The 13,825-nt window shown below is 45.4% G+C and overlaps 1 protein-coding gene across 4 annotated transcripts; it reads left to right on the top strand.

The window, feature by feature from the left end:
• The first annotated feature begins 8,062 nt into the window (after positions 1-8,062).
• On the top strand, positions 8,063-13,395 carry LOC115689961 (hypersensitive-induced response protein 2). Of its 4 annotated transcripts, none has more exons than XM_030616280.2 (6): positions 8,063-8,156; positions 10,157-10,354; positions 10,996-11,116; positions 11,934-12,025; positions 12,103-12,199; positions 12,849-13,395. In XM_030616280.2, exons 2-6 carry the CDS (start codon positions 10,166-10,168, stop codon positions 13,205-13,207), a joined length of 858 nt encoding a protein of 285 aa, XP_030472140.1. In that variant the 5' UTR covers positions 8,063-8,156; positions 10,157-10,165; the 3' UTR covers positions 13,208-13,395. The 4 variants fall into 4 exon arrangements, with proteins under 4 accessions (XP_030472140.1, XP_030472430.1, XP_030472351.1 ...); XM_030616570.2 differs by lacking the exon at positions 8,063-8,156 and adding an exon at positions 8,700-8,822; XM_030616491.2 differs by lacking the exon at positions 8,063-8,156 and adding an exon at positions 9,189-9,334.
• Positions 13,396-13,825: the final 430 nt, after the last annotated feature.

Genomic DNA, 13,825 nt, shown 5'->3' with positions numbered 1-13,825 from the left:
ATCACATTGAACATTGGGTTAAAGTTCATGGACTATATTGAATAAATTAAAAGTTCAGGGATCAAATTACACATTGGGCCAAAGTTCAGGGACTGTTTGTGTGATTTTCCAAAAAAAAAAATAACACTAGTTTGGGCCTAGCAAAACAACCGGGCCGGTCTGTTTGGGCCAAGCCGAAATTGTTTTTTCAATGGACTTGGCCCGTGTGACTCCCACTTAAAATACCTAATTTTATATGTACGAATTTAATCTCATCGTCATTCCTCCGCCCCTTTTTCTTGGCCTTGCTTGGATCGTAGTATCATCATTTAGCTGAATTAGGAATCTTCTACTTTTCTCCGAACCATCCACATCTTGCCAAAGTTTCAACCCACTTGTGATCATCTGTCAGTAGCCAATCAAAACGTAGGACCAACAAACTGTGACGCGTTTCATTAAACAACCTTTCCCTCAACTAGCAAAAAATCCCATTTACGGCAAAAATTGACCCAGCTAGCAATATGCACTGACGCAGAATTTAGTGCATATTCTTTGAGCGCAATTAATAATTATACTATTTACAACGACGCAATTCGAGATTGATTGCGAAATTCGAAAATGAAAAGTGCACTTGCTAACACCAGAGGAAGGAAAGATCTCTCTGTGTACTAGTCATGTTGAAATTGTCCTCTCGTTTTTTGCCTGACCCTACTTACGATTGTTATTCATTAGTTTCAGTAGCATCAGCAGACACCAACCTTGTGACACGGCCCAAGAGAGCGAATGGTTCCGAGCCCGTCCATGTATGAGACACGGCCCCTTACGTGCATGAGACGTGGCCCATCCGTGCATGGGACGTGGCCCATCCGTGCATGGGACGTGGCCCATGCAGGTCTAGGTGCGAACATCATTTGCGACCCTTCAGTGGCCTCTGACACACGACTCTGCAGTTTCCCTTGGTAGACGTCCCTTGAGCTTCCCCACGTCCGCAGGGCCCCTGCAACTTCTTGAGTAACTATGTAATGATTATATCGGTTCAAACACCACCGTTGGATCATGAGAGGATCAACGGATCGGATTAGACCCGCACTTGTATATATAGGGGACCCTCCCCTTTATTTGTACATCCTCTTTCTTGCAAGAAATATAACTACACAGCTTTCTCTCCATTCTTGTGAGTTCGAGTGTATGTGTGCAGGACTGACTAGGGAGTAATCCTAAGGCCGCACGGGTGTGGGATCGTTGTTAATCGATCGACCCGTGACAAGTGATATCAGAGCCTTCGTTAGCGCAATGGTTGATCCACGTTCCAGTGCCGCGAATGTCCAAGGTGAGGATTGCGAGGATCGTGGAAGGGCGACCGAGAGAGTCGGTGTCCAAACCAGGAGGAGTCGTGCTGCCTCCAGCTCGAGGGATCAAACGGGTGACTTGGAACGTTGCATGACGGCATTAGAGGAAACCGTTATGGACGTCCAGGGGATGGTCGATGACCTACAACAAACCGTCGAAGGAGTGGAAGCCGGAAGGGAGGAGCTCTTGGCCGAGATGCAAGAGCTCAAAACCAGCATAGGAGAGCTTCGCGACAAGGTGTTGGGGCCCGTGACTCATGAGCTGCAGCAGCGGGACGAGACCTGGGAGGCCGCGATGACGGCCATGCGCTCTGAGATGGCCGAGCTCAAAGGGAAGCTCGCGGATGTAAAAGCAGCACGCGTGAATGGGGTGATCACCGTGCAACCACGTATGGACGCACCCAAGCCGAGAGAGTTCAAAAGATCGCGGGTGGCCAAAGACGTGGACAACTTTCTATGGTACATGGAGCAGTACTTCTAGGCCACGGGAATGAACGACGACACGGCCAAGGTAAATACAACAGCAATGTATTTAGCTGATAATGCCTTATTATGGTGGCGTCGCAGGTCAGACGATAGGAGTGACGACCCTATCACGACCTGGACCAAGTTCGTCGAGGAATTTCGACGGAACTATTATCCAGCTTATGCGGAGGAGGAAGCTCGCGACGAGCTCAAACGCTTTGAGCAAAGAGGCATCGTCCGTGAGTATGTGAAGCGGTTCTCGGAGTTGCTACTCCAGATCCCGTCAATGAATGACACGGAAGCGTACCACCAGTTCATGAGTGGCCTCAAGCCGTGAGCCAAACAAGAGCTCAAACGGTGCAACGTGAAAGATCTCACGACAGCCACTTCCGTGGCGGAATCCCTAGAGGAGCTTAAAGCCTTGCTTACAGCTAAGCTCGACTTTCATCCGAGGGATAGGGCCAATGGCGGGGGAGATCGGAACAAATAAAAATGCCTAAAAGGAGGCAAGCCAACACTGGCACCACCTAGAGCCCAACCGGAGTCGAGCAGTTAGGGGCAACGAAAGGTACGCACCTTTAAGTGCTTCTTTTGCGACAGGCCACATATGGCTCGGAAATGTCCTAAGAGGGGCAAGCTGGCGGCCCTATGCAAAGAAGATGAGCCGCGAGAGGAGGCGCAGTTGGATTCGCTGCGAATCCTTAGTTCCATTAAAGCCAAGAAGGCCAAGGAGTCCAAAGGGATGATGTTCGTGGACGTGAAGATCGGGGGTACTACGATGAGTGCGCTCGTGGATACCGGTGCATCCGACCTCTTCATATCCCAAGAGGCTGTGAAGAAGCTGAATCTTTGGGTTGAGAAAGGAGGAGCCGGGTGGCTCAAAATGGTGAACTCCAAAGAAGTCCCGACTAGCGGTGTGGCTAGAGACGTGGAGCTTCATCTTGGTCCATGGACCAGCAAGGAAAACATCGAGGTAATCCCCCTTGATGATTATGATCTTGTGTTGGGTTTAGGATTCCTTGATCGCATAAATGTGGGCGTAATACCCTTTGCGGATTGTATATGTATTCTGGACACGCGATGCCAATGCGTGGTCCCGATCCATTGCGAGTCAGGATGCTATCGACTATGCAGCTTAAGAAGGGAGCAAACAAAGGCAATGTGACCTTCTTGGCAACCTTGAAGGTCGAGGGCAAGAAAAATGAAGTCCCAACTGAAGTAGCCCACATCCTCGATTCGTTCCAAGATGTGATGCCGCCCGAGCTGCCCAAGAAGCTGCCACCTCGAAGAGAGGTGGATCATAAGATTGAGCTGGTGCCCGATGCTTGACCATCGGCCATGGCACCCTATCGCATGGCCCCATCCGAGCTGGAGGAATTACGGAAGCAACTCAAGGAGCTGCTCGATGCGGGGTACATTCGGCCGTCTAAAGCTCCGTTTGGCGCCCCGGTACTATTTCAAAAGAAGCACGATGGATCCCTCCATATGTGCATCGACTACCGGGCATTGAACAAGCTCACCATAAAGAACAAGTACCCGATCCCCTCATTGCAGACTTGTTCGATCAGCTTGGGAAAGCTCGTTGCTTCACCAAGCTTGATCTTCGATCGAGTTACTATCAAGTACGGATTGCCGAAGGGGACGAGCCGAAGATCGTATGCATAACACGATACGGATCGTATGAGTTTCTCGTCATGCCATTTGGCTTGACTAATGCGCCGGCCACATTCTGCACCTTGTTGGATAAGGTACTTCACTCGTTCCTTGATCGGTTTGTTATGGTTTACCTTGACGACATTATTGTCTATAGTCGGACGCTCGAGAAATATGTCGAACACCCGGGACGAGTCTTCCAGGTCTTGCGTGAGAACAACCCGTTCATTAAACGCGAGAAGTGTGCCTTTGCCCAACGGGTGGTACCGTTCGTTAGGGCATCTCGTTGGGGACGGACAAGTAAGGATGGACATGGCCAAGATCCGTACCATTGTCGAATGGGAGCCCCCGACCAAGGTAACTAAGTTGAGGTCGTTTCTCGGCCTCACAAATTACTATCGACGCTTCATTCGGGGATATTCAAGTATCACCGTGCCACTCACGGACATGTTGAAGAAAGAAAGGCCGTGGGAATGGACGGGTTGATGCCAAGAAGCGTTCGATCAGCTGAAGCGGGCCATGATCGAGGAGCTAGTGCTCGTGCTGCCCGATCATGCCAAGCCTTATGAGGTAGAGATTGACGCTTCCGATTTTGCGATAGGTGGTGTTCTCATGCAGGATGGACACCCGGTGGCGTTCGAGTCTTGGAAACTGAATGAGACCGAGCGACGTTACACGATTCAAGAAAAGGAGATCACCGCGGTGGTGCACTGCCTTCGTACTTGGAGGCACTATCTCCTAGGATCGAAGTTTATCGTACGGACGGACAATGTGGCCATGAGCTACTTTCAGACCCAAAAGAAGCTGAGTCCGAAACAAGCTCGGTGGCAGGACTTCTTGGCCGAGTTCGACTACGTACTGGAGTATAAACCAGGAAAGGCCAATTCGGTGGCCAATGCCTTGAGCCGGAAGATGGAGTTGGCCAACATTGTAAGTCGACCTAGCTGCCCATGGATCGACCGTATCAAGGAGGGGCTCCAGCACGATCCAACGGCTCGGCAACTCCTTGAGTACGCACGGGAAGGAAAAACCAGGCAATTCTGGTGGGAGGACGATCTCCTCTACGCTAAGGGACGGCGACTATATGTGCCGCTCTATGTAAGGCTAAGGAAGGAAGTTCTGCAAGAGTGCCACGATTCCAAATGGGCAAGACATCCGGGAATCCACCGCACCATGGCACTCGTTGAGGACCAGTACTACTAGCCTCACTTGCGGGACGACGTCGAGGCGTATGTGAGAACATGCCTCGTGTGCCAACAAGATAAGATCGAGCAACGTTCGCCGTCGAGGCTCCTCGAGCCACTTCCCGTCCCAGAACGTCCATGGGAGAGTGTCTCCATGGATTTCATTGTGAATTTACCCAAGTCCTAAGAGTGTCGGACCCTCATGGTCGTAGTGGACCGATTCTCCAAGTATGCGACATTCGTACTCGCGATAAAGGATTGTCCGGCCGAGGAGGCGGCCAAGCTATTCGTCAAGCACGTTGTCAAATACTAGGGAGTCCCACGGACGATCATGAGCGACCGCGATCCTCAGTTCACTGGGCGGTTTTGGACCGAGCTCTTCAAGTTGCTGAGGTCGAACCTCAACTTTTCTACGAGTTTGCATCCCCAAACTGATGGACAGACGGAAAGGGTGAATGCACTTCTCGAGATATATCTCCGGCACTATGTGAGCACAACACAGGTAAATTGGGCGAGACTAATCGATGTAGCTCAGTTCTCGTACAGCTTACAGCAGAGCGAGTCCACAAACCAGAGCCTGTTCGAGATTGTGACGGGGCAACAGCCGCTCACTCTAGCACGGTTGCCTCAGGCTATCAGGGGAATAGCCCCTCTGCATATAAGTTCGCCAAAGAGTGGCATAAGCAAGCGGACTTGGCACGGGCGTGCCTACACAAGGCCTCCAAACACATGAAGAAATGGGCCGACAAGAAGCGACGGCACGTAGAATTCCAGGTTGGGGACCTAATGTTGGCCAAGCTACACGCGGTCCTCCGATACAGGGACATGCACAAAGGCTTGATCCGTCGCTATGAGGGGCCCTTTCGAGTGCTCAAACGGGTTGGGAAAGTTGCATACAAGCTGGACTTGCCACCGAAGCTCAAGCTACACCCGGTGTTCCATGTAAGTATGCTTAAGCCTTTCCATATGGATGAGGAAGACCCAGACCGAGAAGAATCGCAACGGGCACCGCTTGGGGCAAAAACCTCGTATGATCGAGACGTCGAAGGCATCATAGCTGTCGGATCATACGGAAGAAGTATCGAGCGCCAAGGCGAGAATACTTGGTCCGCTGGAAAGGCCTTCCGGAGGGTGAAGCAAGTTGGAAACCCTCCGAAGCTCTTTGGCAATTTCGGAAGCACATTGACACATTTCATGCCGAAGACGCGATGAGGGCGTCGCCCAATTAGGTAGGGGAGAATGACACGGCCCAAGGGAGCGAAGGGCTCCAAGCCCATCCATGTATGAGACGCGGCCCCTTACGTGCATGGGACGTGGCCCATGCAGGTCTAGGTGCAAACATCATCCGTGACCCTTTAGTTGCCTCTAACACACGACCCTGCAGCTTCCCTTGGCAGGCGCCCCTTGAGCTTCCCCACGTCCCTAGGGCCCCTGCAACTTCTTGAGTAGCTATGTAATGATTATATCGGTTCAAACACCACCGTTGGATCATGAGGGGATCAACGGATCAGATTAGACCCGCGCTTGTATATATAGGGGACCCTCCCCCTTCATTTGTACATGCCCTTTCTTGCAAGAAATATAATTACGCAGCTTTCTCTCCATTCTTGTGAGTTCGAGTGTGTGTATGTAAGACTGACTTGGAAGTAATCCTAAGGCTGCACGGGTGTGGGATCGTTGTTAATCGATCGACCCGTAACAAACCTTGCGTCTCGGTTTCAAAAACTTAGAATGAAATTTTTTTAAAAAAAATGGTACTTTTGAAAATACAGCTCAAGAGCGATATCTTAAAGAGGATAATAAGTGCACTTGATTAATAAGTGTCGATTTAGATTGGACGTAAATCATCTTGGTTCCGATGGGATATGGTCCGTCACGAAATTTAAAATATGGTTAAGTATACGTGAAGTTATATGTCGATATTTGAATATCGTAAAAGTTTCGAAAGATTTGAGAGCTTAAGTTAAAAAAATATAATAGGAGTAATAAAAGCAAAACCCAAAAACCAATTGGTTGTCTTTTTGTCAAAGGAATTGATCGCCGTGACTTCAGTTCCGGCCGACGGACTTTCGAGACTAATACCAAAAAAAAAAAAAACCTTAGATTACAATCACCGTCGTACATCCAAAAGTCTAATTTATGCTCACCCCGACATCGATGCTAAGTGTCGCCGTGACGAAAATGGTTGATAATGAAAATAATTTTTATTGACTAATTATTTTAAGAGATATATACGATCATTTTTAAGATAATATTTTTCAAATTGTTTATTTTCCTAAAAATAAATTATTTTTGTAGAGAGACTGGTATTGTGTACGATACAACGAGCCCCCAACCCCAGGCCGTGGGCCTAACGGAGGAAAAACCACCTTCCACGTCATCAGTGCTTGGCGGGACCCACTTATTTGGGACCGTTCCTACCCAAACGAACGTTTAATTTTTATTTATTTTTGTTTGGGCACATTCATGGTTAGACAGCTATCATATTTAATTGAATTTATCTATCTTATCTATCTATCTATCTGTTAATGTATTCAAGTGAATTGTAGATTTTCAAGATTTAGTCCTCATCCACATGGTACTTTTTGTAGTATTGTTGCTCAATTTAATTTTTAAAATGCGAAAATAGCAAAATTGGCCCCAAAAAAAGGACAAAAAAAAAGGAGGAAAAATAAAAGGTTAATTATCCACTTTCCGATGAAACATCGGCGAAAATCCGAACACTCTTGTTGTTCTCTAGTACGTGTTATAACCACGCAGGATCTCATCTATTAAATATGTAATTTCTATATCCGAAATTAGAAACCCATTTTGGTAAGCTTATTCAAGTTAGGAAATTTGCATGGATTGAATTTCCTTATCTTAGGAAATCGCGCTGGCCGAGACTAAGAAACTTCTCAAACTAAGAAGTCTGCTTAAACTAAGAAACCGATTTTGATTGGGTTTCCACTCGGGGTTAAATCGGAAAACATACAAATCAGGAAATCTACTCGGACTAAGAAACGATTCAATTTAAGAAACCCGCTCGAACTCGAAAACCTCCGGCTCACTCAAACTGGGAAATCTACTCTAATCAAATTTTCCTTTACGGATTGAAGCTTGAGATATATCATCCACGCCAAATCTCACTAAAAAAGAGGCACTATTAATTTCGCATAGTTTGATAGATAGCGGTGTGATGTGTATATACTCAGCAATCAAAAGAGGGGATCTGGATGGCCTTGGAATCCTTTTATTACGGGATCTCGAATGTAATCGAAAACCGTTTTTCCTTAAATATATCGTAAAATTAACTGCACTTCCCTTTTTTTTTAAAAAAGATTTCTGGTTCCAGCGTGTAACGGACAGACAGACGGACGGCGTCGTCCTCTTCCCGTTCCGTTCGGGCCCCCGCACCCCCCTATATAAAGACGGACCGGAAATGTCTACCCGGTCAATTTCGCCACCGGAGGGAAAAGCCAAAAGAGCGTGAAGAAGGAGTCGAAGAAGAATCTCTCTCTCCCTCCTCCGCCTCCGCTCTCGCCAGGTCTCTCTCTCTCTCCTCTTTCTCTCTCTTCTCTTTCTCTCTCTTCTGCGCGACGAAAGGGACCGCGGATGGGCGCGCGTCGCATCGAGTTCCGAGCAGCTTCGCTGCTGCTCCCGCGAAAATGATTTCCTCGCAGTTTCCGCGCGCCGCGTTTCGCGGTTCCTTTTTCTTGTGTTCGCGTTCGCGTGTTCATCCTCGCCATCGCATCGTCATTGTCTCGCGGCGTCCCTTCTCGCGCTCCGTCGTCGTCGTCGCCGTCGTCGTCGTCGTCGGGGCTGCTGCAGGTTAGCTGCCCGCGCTTCGTCGTTTTTTTCTTTTCGCCGGCCTCTTCCCGATTTTGCCTTTCCGCGGGCCGAACTTCGCCCGAGTTTCGCGGTTCGCGATTGGAGGTTTTTCGGGGCGCTTCGGACGGCCGGGGCTGCGTTGGTTGCCCCCCAAATTGGCGCGAGAATTAGGGTTTTGCGCGGGACGGATGTTGTTTTTCGAAGCGTGATTGCAGCCATTCGCTTGTGTGATAGCGCGATTTCCGCGAGTCGAGTCGAGTCGAGTCCGGTGGGCCGAAATTGAGTGCTTACCGGATTTCTAAAGCCTGAATACTTCTCGTCGTTCCGTAATCTCGTGCCTTGACAGTTTCGCTTGGTTCGTCGTCTGTTTCCGTGACTTCGGGTAGGTCCCTACTCGTGAAAATGAATGTATTCGTATCGGTCGAGTGGCGTAGTCTGTATCTTTATTTTGTGCTATGTGGATGGAGTTGCGTGCAAGTATTGTTATCTTATTTAAACGCAAAATCTAGGTAATGAGCGTCCTTTCTCGTCTGTTTGGGGGTTGTTTGGACAGTTAATTAGACCCATGTAATATTTCTTATTCGTTCTCTGGTCTTTATCGCCTTTTTTTGGGGGGGTCCAAGCTGTCTTATTTTTATTTCTTTGGGTCGAACAAGCTGTCCTATTCAGTAGTTGTCAATTGGCACTGTTCTCAATTAGATATTTAATGGTGAATTGACCTAAGGAAGGCATATAATGCCTATCCTTGTCCTGGTGGCTGTTGAAATTTCTCCACTTCATGAATTGTCGACCGATTATCACTTTAGTAATGGTCCTTAGACGTGCGATTGATGATCGTTTGGTGGAATCGTTTCTTATCTCCTAGTTCTGTTCAACTATAGCCTTACGAAAAAGGTAATGAACGACCAAAATCTATTTTTTCAAAACTATTTTCTACTACTGTCTCCTGCACTATACTCAGATTGAGTGTAGGTTGTTTCTTGCTGGCCTTGCCTCCATTTACTTTGTAGGATAGGAAGTGAGTGATGTTTCTTACTGTAGGTGCTCCAAGGTATATGTCATATACAATTTAAAGATTTGTCTTAATCTTCAAAGAGGAGCGATATGCAGGGTCTATAGAACTGTATTTGATATAATGTCATTGACTGGGAAAAATATAGCAGTTTTAACTCCACCATCTCTGAACTATTTGGTTTGATTATCAAGTTAGATTTGGGTTGGGTATGGGAAAGCCACATATGAGAAACTGACTTGCACTATATGTTTTGAATTTATATCCTTTTGAAGTCCGTAAACACTACCCTTTCCTTATAGTAAGGATTTAGAATTGTCTGGGGCTCTTTTAGCAAGGCGATTTTTTTCATGAGTGATAGATTATAGCGTTTCTGGTGTCTTGCTGGTACTTTTGCACAGATAACAGAATTCAGTTGAGCTTTTAGCTTGTAGTTGCATCTTGCATAAGCAACCAGTGTTGGTGATTTATTGTTGAAGTGATCTCTCTTTCTCTCTCTCTCTCATGCACATGCGTCGTCTGTTTGTGCATAAACTGTGCATGCATCTTTTCCCTTTTGTGTCACAAATGAAATACCTGTGTCAATTTGACTCCATCTGTTGGCAGGCTAAATGCCGAGTGTAGCTCGTTTAACATGTCTATATCTCTATCAGTTCTACCCTTTTGGCATTAAGAATCTCAACCAATTAATTGTTGCATTATAGAACGGAGAAATGGGACAAGCGTTGGGATGTATTCAGGTGGACCAGTCAACTGTAGCTATCAAGGAAACTTTTGGCAAGTTTGATGATGTACTAGAGCCTGGATGCCACTGTTTGCCCTGGTGCTTGGGGAGCCAGGTGGCTGGGCACCTCTCTTTACGTGTACAGCAGCTGGATGTCCGGTGCGAAACAAAGACAAAGGTATGATAACCATCCTGAGTACAAGAAACTATACCTTTGTTTAATCTGTATTCATTTGAGAAGTTGGGAGGAGTTTCTTAAAGTTGAGTTGAAGACGTTTGAAGTTTTCTCTAAGTGATTTGGTTGTTCAGAAGCCCTTTAAGTAATGTAGTGTCATCACTTAAATAGAACCAACATGCGGAACGTCACCATCCTATGCTTCGATTTTATTGTTTTGGCAGACCTATGGCATACAGAAGCACGAAATCACGACTTAATATTTCCGACTACGCTTTTAAGGTTCTTTTTCATAATACAATATGACCTCTCTTTGTTGTTTCAGGAGTGACTTACAGTATTTCTAAGAGCTCTGACTATGAGATTTCATTCATAAGGCATAGATACATGTTCTCCTTGTTTCTGTTTAAGTTGATTAGTTGCCAGCATAAGCATGTGTGTTGGCTGGAAGCTGTGGCTTTAGAATTGGCACCACTTTTATGTTTTCATTTGTTGTAAGGGTCATTTTAGAAGCATCAAGCGGGGTGCCAAATTTAGAAAGGAAACAGCTCAAGCCCAACAAGGAGCTTATTGACATTAAATTATTAGTGTTTTTACTTAATGTTGACCAGTCATTATATGTTGTTAGATGACTTTATCTCCAGGATAATGTCTTCGTCACTGTGGTTGCTTCCATCCAATATCGAGCACTGGCAGAAAAGGCGTCTGATGCTTTCTATAGGCTCAGCAACACCAGGGCGCAGATTCAAGCCTATGTCTTTGATGGTATGGTCTCTCTCTCTCTCTCTCTCTCTCTCTCTCTCTCTCTCTCTATATATATATATATATATATATATATAAGTTTGACGTTATGAAGCATGGACACACAACATAATCCCTTAAGAAAGAGGAACATATCTCTGGTACAGAAGGCAGTGGTCAAGTTGCTGTCCCCTTCTTGATAGACATGTGGTCAGAATAGTTTTGTCTTTGTTTTTGACACGGTAGCGTAAAGTTTTTTGCGAAGAAGATGGATAATGGTTATTCACACTCATGAACAGATAGTAGTTTCATAGTAAGCTAAATTGGACTGTTTTGTTACGTCTCCATGAGTTGCTAACTATCACCTTGATATATAAATTCTTCCTTTTCGGAGTTGTATTTTTGGAAGACTTATTTTGAGCTGAATGTTTATTGAAAGTTCTTCCTCCGGCATTTTAGCAACATGATGCAACTTAAATATCTTTGGTGTATGCTAGCGAAAAGAAGAATTCCCCTTCCCTCCCTTCTCTGTGGTCATTCAAACCTTTTCATCTTTATGTTGAGGCAACAGAAGTAATCAGAGTTTGAGCTAGTTTGCTTATTTTTACTGTTTCTTTTTTATTTGGTCAGATATTTTTATTGTTTCATGAAGCATTGTTTTAGTGCATAGTTGAGATGAATTTTCGTTTGCATGTCGTGGGATCTTAACATGAAATTTTTTAATGCACTAAATCGTTGGCCATTTTGTTTGCTTTGGAGCAATTATTGCTGCCTCATGCCAGAATCCTCGAATGTCAGTGATGGGGCAGAAATGACAATCTTTTTTTGTTTTTTGCCTCAGTCATTCGTGCAAGTGTTCCCAAGTTGGAACTTGATTCGACATTTGAACAGAAGAATGACATAGCAAAAGCTGTAGAGGATGAACTTGAGAAGGTATATCTTATCATTCAGGTACTCCTTGATGATTTCATTGAAGGGGACTGTGTTTATTATCTATTCTGTAAGTGCAGGCTATGTCAGCTTATGGATATGAGATTGTTCAGACTCTCATTGTAGATATCGAACCAGATGTGCATGTGAAGCGAGCAATGAATGAGATAAATGCAGGTAGACTCCTGATTTCGTTTATGATGATAGGATGTTGCATGTTTCATTTCTTTTACTTAGTTTACAAAAGGGGTGCCATACTGAAATTGTTTCTATTGCCCTATTAAAAAGAAAGTTTTCACCCATTGATGAGTTCCTGCAGAATCAATGAATCTTGATGGCTCCTGTGGGATATATGTTTAAGCAATATAAGAGTGTTTGTTTGTTAACCTAACCCGCAAAAGTTAAAGTTGAAATATCTAGAGCACCAAGATAGGCAATTCTATTGGTTTATTTCCAGACAAGGAGTGCCTAATGTGTGTTGCTGTTGTGCGTTTCCTGGAGAATTTCAGGTAAGTCTTGGAAAGAGTCGGATTGTTGACCATTGCAAAGCAGGGATTAATTGATCCACTTTTTAAAATCTAAATTGTGCACACATGATGTCCTCACATGAGTCATCAACTTCCAAATGCAAAGATAAATCAAATCCTGTTGGTATGGCTGCTAAATGTGCTTTAGAAAATATCTTAAAAATCTAGCTTCTGTTGAGGAAGTTATAATCCTGACCAAGATTCCCCTTGTAGTTAGGTTGACAAATAACGTCTATCTTAATAAAAATCATGCGGCACAAGTAGATTAATGGTATTCACTTGTTTTGCGTAATTGTCAGCTGCGCGGTTGAGAGTGGCTGCAAACGAGAAAGCTGAAGCAGAGAAGATTCTGCAGATCAAGCGAGCTGAGGGAGATGCAGAGTCCAAATACTTGGCTGGACTCGGGATAGCGAGGCAGAGGCAGGCTATCGTGGATGGGCTGAGGGACAGCGTGCTGGCTTTCTCCGAGAATGTTCCTGGAACAACTTCAAAGGATGTCATGGATATGGTCCTGGTCACCCAATACTTTGACACTATGAAGGAAATCGGTGCATCCTCGAAATCCAGCACTGTTTTCGTCCCACATGGTCCCGGTGCTGTGAGGGACGTCGCGTCCCAGATCAGGGAGGGTCTCCTTCAGGCGCATGCCACGCAGTAAGTCGAGTATATAAATGGGGCCGTGGTTTCACTTTCACCGAGCTGTTATATGATGGTAAATGAGCGCTTGGTGATATATTTTCTTTGCACTTTGTTCTTCGTCCGTTTCCTTCTGTTTTTACCTGTCAAACTCAAATAGACGTGAACTGTCATTTAAATAAGGAGTTTCAGGATGTTGATACTGGTGAATCCTATCTGGTTATCGTTTGAGGAGAAGTGGGTGCAAATCTTAAGAATATAAGTTTAAGGACGACATTACATATTAGGTTAAAGTTCATGATCGATGTTTTTATAAATGGTGTATTCATAGGTTGGCTCTCGCCTAGTGCCATGGAGTGAAAGTGCTACTTTTTATCGAGAATGATTCATCTCTTTGTTTCGCTAGTAAATGAACCAAATCATTGTTGCCAAAATGATCTCCATCTAAATTTTAGGTTCATCAGAAATGTCCACCTTATCTTTCTTAGGCCAACATCACTTGTACAACCCCGTGTGATGTGGACTATGGTCATAAACTTAATGTAGCGGTTTGCGCATACATGGTTCCCAATTGGATAAATCTATCCACTACGTTAAAGCAAGTTAGTATCTTTTATGCCATCACAAATGCATCCGGACG

Source organism: Syzygium oleosum, unplaced genomic scaffold (genome assembly GCF_021117445.2).
Source record: "Syzygium oleosum isolate NSW1041296 unplaced genomic scaffold, Sole_v2.1 Sole_v2.02, whole genome shotgun sequence".
Classification (NCBI taxonomy): Eukaryota; Viridiplantae; Streptophyta; class Magnoliopsida; order Myrtales; family Myrtaceae; genus Syzygium; species Syzygium oleosum.
The sequence above is the reverse complement of the archived record's forward strand: the minus strand, read 5'-3'. Positions and strand labels throughout refer to the sequence as shown.